At 38.1% G+C, this 9,155-nt stretch overlaps 1 protein-coding gene across 1 annotated transcript in view; it reads left to right on the top strand.

Moving 5' to 3' along the window:
- Positions 1 to 1,486: 1,486 nt before the first annotated feature.
- The window catches only part of slc25a13 (solute carrier family 25 member 13), a gene marked incomplete at both ends in the record, with an annotated part of 55,447 nt that continues 47,778 nt past the window's right edge, over positions 1,487 to 9,155 (top strand). The window contains 4 exons of the mRNA XM_079258747.1: positions 1,487 to 1,498; positions 2,316 to 2,369; positions 2,536 to 2,678; positions 7,493 to 7,608. Of these exons, the coding sequence (XP_079114873.1) occupies positions 1,487 to 1,498; positions 2,316 to 2,369; positions 2,536 to 2,678; positions 7,493 to 7,608 (325 nt within the window). The remainder of the gene's footprint in view (positions 1,499 to 2,315; positions 2,370 to 2,535; positions 2,679 to 7,492; positions 7,609 to 9,155) is intronic.

Genomic DNA, 9,155 nt, shown 5'->3' with positions numbered 1-9,155 from the left:
ATTTAAATAAAGTAAGCGATTCAAAATCCATGTGGCAGGCTGGAAAAGTGAACCCTAGCCTCGTAAGTAAAAAAAAATGGAATCAGATTACTTTGGAAGGATGTTCATCAGTTTTTCTAGGAGTTTATTTAGCATAGTATAGAGAAAGATGCTGTTGCTGCTGCCTGCCTGAAATTGTAAGCTTATAAATGTTATAGGCAAAATGGAAGGTTGTAAAGGAAAAACACAAAGGTTGACCAATAGCTGAATATGTGAAAGTCATAAATCATCACTACTGTAAGCCATCACAAATACCTAAAGACAAGAAAATATGGTTCCAAAGGGATAAAGAGACACAGTCATAAACTGTGGATTACTGGGTGTGGTGATTCCTGTTCCCTGGTGGGCATGGTCAGCTGAGAACTGGAGGCACACCTGATCCACATTCCAGCAATCAACATCAACCTATTTAAGACCAGCTCTGCCTGCTATCCAGCGCCAGATTGTTGATTGCCCTGCGGTAAAACAGCTCTCGGCCTCTGCTTACATTGCTTGTGCAAACCTTTGATTTGTAACCTGTCCTGTCTTCCTCCTGCCAGTGAAAGCCTGCCAGTTCATAGACGCTACTTGCCAGTCTGCCAGTTTTGCCTGCCTGCCCGCCCGTTTGCTTGCTCCCCTGCTTGCCTGCCTGCCTCCTGCTGCTCGCCAGTCTGCCAGTCTCTGAGGTTCCGCTGGAAGAATTCACAAGGATCTGTGGAGAAGCAATAAACCTCTCTCTGTACTCTGACAGTGTCCGCTCTTTGGATCCTACTAGCCCCACTTTTACAACACTGGGGGGAAATTATAAAAAGTGATCAATCATTTTATTTGTGCTGAACAAGCAGAAGATGATTTTTTTCCTTACTTTTTTCTGTGCAGGTCATGTTCATTATTCAGAGGTAGATTTGCAGATAATGAAGTCTTGATAATGCATTTAGCCACAGAGCATTCAAATAGATACAGTATATCAGGCTATATATGCAGCAAACAGTATGGATTTCAAGCAGAAAAACGACCAATATCTGGCCAAGTTTATGCTAAATATGATGCCAAAGAAATAATAGTAATAGTAATATTGTAATGATTAACAAAGTCGAATGTTCAGCTATTAAAACAATTTTAGACAGTAAACTCCTCTGGGAATAGATGTTGATGGTTTAATGGTGGTTCTCATCCTCTACGGATGTAACTGGAGCGGATTTTACCCCCAAACAGCCATGAAATCATGTTTAAAATGTAGACAGAAGAGATAAATAAAGATCTTACTCACACATACATTATACTAGATTAATGAATGAATCCGACAATTACGAGAAGCCACCAAGCAATTGACCTCTCATGCCCTCACACCACGTGCACAGCTGATCCTCTTTCATCCTCCTTTCACTGCACCGGCGCGTGATCTCCATGGGAACGTCCTCACACAGTAGGAAGTGAACAGGACTATCTGACAGTGAGCTTGCTCAGCATGGCAGCAAAGGTAAGTAGCTGATAAGTTGTCCCACCGTACTTCCACACACTTCAGAAGGGAGCTGCCACTTTGCCAGTGACGTGTGCTGAATGCCGGTGGTGTCCACGCCAAGGCTCTCGCGTGTCAGGATGTCTCGCTAGCTGCCGGTTAGCCCGCTAAGAGGATGTGCTGGACTTTAACACGGACCAGCCGGCAATGACATTGAGGCTTTACAGCAGCTAGTTAATATACACTTTGACTAGCAGCCTCTATGTTAATTAACCACTATGAATCAGTGTTTAAATAGAGATAATATAGGTATGAGACTCGTCGTTTCTTTGCATGGCCCGTATTACTTTCAGGCCACATCTTCAATGTACTTATTGCTAAAAATAAAATCAGATTTCAGTCACCTGTAACCTTGGCTAGCATTAGGCTACCTGTATGAACTACCTGCCAGGAGTCCTTACAAAGTTATGGAGATGCTGCATACTAATTTAATGTTGAATTGGGAGGTTCAGAAACCAAATTAATTTAATTTCCCAATTTCTTAAATAGATATTTTTCAAGCTTAGTCTTTTTAAAAATACTTCTCCTCTATATCAGTGAACACAGCAATGAACTGCACAATGAATTAACTGAAATAAAGTAACCAAATAACTTTATTTAATAACTTTAATCTTGCAAACACAAGATTTATTTATGATTTCACAAGGCAACAGAAAAAGTTATTCCATGCAGCTAAAATCACTTGTCAGGTTATTCATGTGATTCAAATGCAACAAATGCCAAAGTAGTTACTTGATAAAAGATGTAATCATGAAATATGCTTGTCTTTATTTTGCAGGCAGTTTTGCCAAGGAGGGCTGACCCCATCGAGTTGAAAGCTATTTTTGAAAAGGTGGGATTATATTGATATGTTTGTATTCTCCTCTGTGTTTTCCTGTTTCACTTATAGCCTCATGTGTATATTTTGTTTTTCTTTCCCTTTTCTTTTTATTAAGAAAATTCTCAGGCCCAGTGTGTGTCCTTTACTTTATATTTGCTTGTGTATGTTTGTCTTACAGTATGCCAGCATCAAGAAGCATGACGACTACTTCATGTCACCACAGGACTTTGTAGAACGTTTCCTTCATGCCCACACAGACATCAGACTGTCGGATGAAGCTACGAAGCTGCTGGCAGGAGTGGTGGACCAGAAGAAAGATGGGTTGGTTTAACATTTTCGTGTACATTGGAGTAGCTTGAATTTCTTGTGTTAGAGAGAAATATAAAGGACGAGGTCAGAGAGTAAGTAGAACTGCAAATTATATATTAAGCAGGAAGCCCACTCTTATTAAAACTATTACTACATGGTTTATGCATCCCTGCTATGGCTAGTATTTTGTGTTATTTTGCATTTTATAAAGAAGCATATGAATTAAACCTGTGGTGTAAAAATGCACAGAGGGATGGCCACATATGAATTACATAGCAAAGTGATATCAAACCACCAAGGCCCCTTTCAGGTGTTTTCTTCTTTGTAGATGCGCCCCCCACTTTCACATTTACTCCTCCTCCCCATACCCATCACCCCTGTTTTTTACATTAATATTTATGCATTTAATGATACATAATGATAGGTAATAAAATGTTAGGGTAAGTCAAAAAGATTACAAAAAAAAAAAAAAAAAGAAAAAAGAAAAAACATATTGCCATGGTAACCATCTAAGCTTCTACAAAGAGCAAAGTGCACATGGCTGCGTAGTTTAATGTTATTACGTCTGCTGTAAGGTGTGTGTATGTGCGTGCCTGCGTGCACAGGGGACGGTGAGACTGAGTAGTGGGGGTTTTGGAATTGGAAAAAGAGAGAGAGAGGGAGCAAAGTGCGTGCACATGCATAAAAAACACACACATGCACTGTAATTGCTCATGCTATTCAGGAGCACTCTGTCGCATTGTGCAGCTTTGGAGCAGGATAAATGGCGGCCATGGCATCAGGGTAAATCTATTAGGAACCGATGGCCCTGGCTTTGTATCTAAAACTCATTTTGGTTTTGTTGAGGGGAATGGAAATGATGTGGGAGCAAAACAGGAAAAGAGGTCATTTAAAAAAAAATAAATAAATAAATAAATAAAAAAAAAAAAATATATATATATATATATATATATGTGTGCATATATATATATATATATATATATATATATATATATATATATATATATATATATATATATATATATATATATATATATATATATTATGGCTGGAGCTGTAAGGCCTTGTGATGCTCAGACTTTGTGATGCACACTTCTCTTCACAAACCGTGATCGAATGATTTGATGAGGCAAAGAGTCCAGATGATTATACAGCCGATCTGTTTCTCATGAGCACAGAACAGATGAAAAGTAGCGGCTACATCCGGCCCGTGAGATCTGGCTGAAAACACAAATGTATTGTTTTTCAAGCACTGAGCCGTGCAAACCTTATGAAAAGAGCGGGGGCCAAGACAAAACAAACCACTTTAGTGGCTGTATTTTCATCCAGCGTGCCTGATCACATGCAAATATGTCTGTAGACAATACACTTTGGTTGAGTGCAGTATATTTGAAGCTAGTGTGCCTGCTGCTGTTTTTGCCAGGTAGGAGTCCATTTCAGCAAGATGATTCTGGAGTAATAGATTTAGCAGGGGGTTGGATGGCAGCAGCGCGCCTGCTTACATTTATGTTGGAGTTTATTTGTGTGAGGGAAATTTTTCTGTGTTTTGTTGCGCGTGTGAATGATTTGGCACGATGTGTGTTGAGCGATGTAAACAGTGAAAATACATTTGTCTGCCTCCCCCTCTGCGACTTTGTAAATCAGAGGATATAGTGACAGTCCTAACAATCTGTTATGTTGAAATCACTTTTCTCCCTTTTATTGTCAGTGAGACAGAGAGGCAGATGGATGGAGAGAGTAAAAGCGACAGGTCTTCGGAGGAAGCAAAGGCTTCAATTTTAACGGACTAACATACACATCTTTGAGCATTTGACTTTTTCAGTGAACTTATTTATGTCCTCCTTTTATTTGTTGTTTGATTTTCTTTACGTTCCTCATTTCTGACAATAAATTTCTTTTACTCACATAATTCACTCCGAACTCCCTCCTATTCACTTTTTCTAACTCCTTCCCTTCTCTCCTCTCTTCATAGCATCTGTTCAAGTGTGAAGAAAACCCACTTTTCCCCCCATAGATGCTGGGAGGTTTGAAAAAAGGAAAAAAACTTTGTTAAGGGAGCATGCTGAGAAAATAGCAGTGTGCTAGCTGCAGTGGGCATTCTGAACTCAGACTGGTGGGTGTCCACTGCTAGAAACCGAACAGATACTGACAGATAGCGCTCCCCTGGGTGTACGCTCTAGGTGGGTGGAAGGCTGTCAGTAACAATGCTTACATGGCAGGGACAGGGGGATTATTGAAGCCCCTCTAGGAGCTTTTTCTCCTACTACTATCAAGGCAGGAGAGCTGTCTTTTCATCAGGCGGGCCAAACCAACACCATACATTTATGTTACTTGTAAACAATGTTTGAAAGCCTGGGTTTTGTTTCAGATGAGAACACAGGTAAGAGCTGGATAAGATTAAAACAAATATAGATATATAGCTGGATGATAATAAGTGAATCATTGAGCTGATATCTAAAGGAAGACAAAAATCTTTGTTTCAGTCTAGGGTGTTCAACATCTTTCTGACGCATGATATAGGCATGCATATTTCTTGTTTGAATATGGATTAAACCCTGTGAAGTAAAGAAAGGAAATTGTACCTCGATACATCCCAGGCTGCATACATGGAATGGGCAGGCTTGGACACATGCCATAGCAGTTGATGGTTGGGAGATGCTGTAGGTTGATTATCGAGTGTCTAGCTGGGGTTATGTCTGAATAGCAAAAGCTATGGCTTCCCTCGCTCTCATGGTAATCATTTTGCAGCCGTCATGGCGCTGCTAATCAACCATCATATGCTTCAACCCCAGCTTAAGAGTCATGTGTAGGATGTTTTCTTGCGTGTGTTATAGAGATGCCCCCTGGATCTTGTCTGGACTGCCCTGTCTAAACTGCAGTCCAGTCCCTTAGTTATCAACAGCCCTCTCAGTTACACTAATATGCTGATTATCCGTGTCTGGGAAAACACAGACAGTATGTACACTGTACATGTAAACTGATGCGTGTGAAGGAAAAAAGAAGGAAGAAAAATGACATTTTACTCTTTTTTTCTATGAGGAAACACATGTGCTCTGAAAATCTTTGCACTCCAGCTTCTATTTGCTTAAACACCTCTATTAACCTCTGAGGTATAATTTCAGACTGTAATGTGCATTTGTAACAAAGAAATGATGATTGTTAAGGAAATTGATCTTAGTCCACCGTTAGTATTGGCTTTGTTTTTACCAATGAATCCACGGACACAGCAGTGTGCCTTTGTGCCCCCTTCCTCCTACTTGCCATCAGCAGGACCCTGCTCATACAAACTACCTGCTTAGTTAATAAAACAATTAGTCTTGCCTTTGAAATGATGACAGCTGATTTCATTTGCTGCTGAGACATTCAATTCTGCTCCCTCTCCATGCCTTCCTTTGTTCCTCTGTAGATCTCTTTCAGACGCAATCAATTAATCTGTGGAGGCATATTGATGCTCTCATATGAGTATGCATTTCTGACTTTACTGAAATCAAATATTGATCTGAGCCTTTTGTATTCACTGTTGTACTTTCTTGGGTTTATTTTCTGAATGTGTGAAGAGAGTGCATTTACTGGATAACAAATCAAGTGTCACTGTGGTTAAAACTGAAGAATATGCACAATTTTTCCTGCAGTTTTTTTTTTTTTTTTTTAAATCTACTATGACAAATATGCGAGAGGTTTCACAAAAGTGCCCTGATTCATATCTGGAACTCTTAGAGGCCAAACAAACACATCTGAATTTCATCAGAAAAATAATTAATTACAGCAACCAGAAAGGTGTAATCACACTAACATCCCCTCCCATCTTCCTCCCCACACTCCCCCTCAGAAATTGAAATAGGTTTAATAGATGGATGCTCAGGGACCACTCATTAGCTCTGACCCCTCCGGTAATTATCAGATCCATTTGTGAAATTCATAATGGACTTATGGGAACTGGGAACTGCGTGGTCCAGGTCCCTGCAGTGGGACTGTCTCTGACCAGGATCTCAGTGAATTCACACAGTGGCAATTCTTTCGTCAATTGTTGTTCATGTTGATAATTCATGAGGACACATTTCTTCCTAAGGAAAACCAGGAATTTCCCTTTATTTTAAGTCAGAGAAAACTAATCAAGGTGTGTTCTAGATGTTGTGGCAAACAAATCAAGGTCAAATGTAAAATAATTTTTCTTGGCCTTTTTGTTTTACATTTTCATGTTTTATTAAATTATATTTATAGTAACTGGAATCCTGCTTCCTTAATGAGCCTCCAGCTCCCTTCATGCCTGTCTACTTGTTTAAAATGGCACACTAAAAAGTGAAATTTCATATTTGGCTTTTTTTTTTTGTCTGGGTTTTTCTTAAACTTGTTCCTCCCTGTACCAGCTGCCAGCTCAAACTGGGAACACACACAGAGCTTTTAAAAATGTTTTATTTTCTTGCTGTCACACTCAATGAGTTTATGACATCACATATGGAATAACAGACTTGTGGATAAAAGGCTACTTGAGTTACGTGTAGTGCAGATTGATAGGTTGCCTGAGTGTGCTGGTTTACCACTGTGTGGCAGTAATTACAGCCGAGTCTGTAGTTTAATGCAGTGTTTGAGTACTTGTTATTTTAATTTAATATCTCATTTCATTAGAGTAATTTAGACTTAAGTCTTTATTAGGAGTTATGTAGCTAATTGAGTGTCAGTGATCATGTGTAGCTGATGAAGCATTTGCGCAGACATACTGAAGCTAATACCACAGAAAAGACTGAACTGAGATGACAGGATTTTACTTTTTTTTTTTTTTTTTACAGTCCAGTGTGTAATTTTTTTTCTCTCCCTCTCTCCCCCAGCTTGATTTCCTTTCAGGAGTTTGTAGCATTCGAGTCAGTCTTGTGTGCCCCGGACTCCCTCTTCATGGTTGCCTTCCTGCTGTTTGATAAAACAGGCAATGGAATGACCACTTTTGGTAAGTAACTCTGCCTCAGACATGCAGTTATAGATGAAATTATCCTCTTGTCACATTGATGCAGTGAACCATAAGCATGAAATGTGCTTTAAAAGAGACCTGAAGTAAAACGCATGACTAGTCTCCCTGCCAACAGGTGGGGATCCTTTTGTATCACACTGGATATCCATAAGTGTAGATTTTCAATTTGTTGTTTACATTTTTGATAAGGCGGATTTTATGTCTTTCATCTTTTTCCAACCTTTCAAAGCCATTTTTGTACTTATAAATAGCCAATTTTGTTGCAAAATATATGGTGGGTGAGAGTGAAGCTTATAAAGTCATGGTCTCACATGTGGGAAATATGAACAACAGGTAATCTAAGTAAAAAAAACAAACAAAAAAAACAACAACAAAGCTATTTTAGATAATCCTAATTATGGTTGTAAAATCATATAAATTGTCTACATTCACCTGTTTAAAAACAGTAAAGTGAAAAGAAAAGAATGAAGGCCATACCTTTGGTTTTCTACCATTTAATAGAGCTGGCTGACTGTTTGTGTTTTAGCGCTTTTAATTAGATTTTCTTATGGTATGCATTCATTTATTTATGCAAACACATTGTACAAAAAATGAAAAAAAAAAAAAAATTACATGGATACACAAGGTGAATACAAAGTGATGTTTCTTATTTGTCTGTTGTAACAAGGCAGATGTTACAGGCGAGAAAGCCCAGAAGCAAGAACTTAGAAATAAGAATTTTAACAGTAATGTCAATAGCTATAATATAAACAGAATCACCATTTTAGTTGTCATATGACTCATGATAAGTAAACATCTATCTTATGTATTTATCTACCTCAATAAGAAATATATAGAATGTAAATAAGGGAAAGAGAAAGAAGGGTTAAATTATTCATTCATTCATTAAATTATTTTCCTAACTGTTTAATTCAATTCACGGTCGCTAGGAAGCTGGAGCCTATCCCAGTAGTCTTTGGGTGAAAGGCAGGGTACAACCTGGACAGTGCCCCAGTCCATTGCAGGGCAGGGTTAAATTAATAATAAAGAAAAAAAGACATTTGAATATAGATAATAATAATAATAATAATAATGATATCTACAAACAAAACAGACTGAGAATCATAGGTGGCATAGGAAATAAAAATAATGTCAGTAAACAATAATTAGTTTTCAAGTTTTTTTGTTTACTTTTTTTGTTGGACACCTGTCCTATGTTATCAACACATCAAATCTGCCCAGCGTGTCCAACTTTTTGTTTAACTAGGCAAAAAAAGCAAGAAAACAAACTGTATATTATATTTTTATGTATTTAATTGTGCCACTCTTTGTTAGAATTAGATCAAATATTACAAGGCTTGCGCCTTATACTGGAAAGAGACAAAGAAATGGTTTATCACTGTTAACTGTGTGACAAACAATCATCTAAACTTCAATAATCATAACTTTTAAAAGTTTATACTAATCAAAATGAATGCAACATTGTTAAAAGAAAATGGATGGCTGGATTTTTTTTAAGTGACAAATTTGGACATGAATGAACATAA

This window comes from Telmatherina bonti, assembly GCF_933228915.1.
Source record: "Telmatherina bonti genome assembly, chromosome: 19".
Classification (NCBI taxonomy): domain Eukaryota; kingdom Metazoa; phylum Chordata; class Actinopteri; order Atheriniformes; family Telmatherinidae; genus Telmatherina; species Telmatherina bonti.
This window is presented reverse-complemented; position numbering and strand designations above follow the sequence as displayed.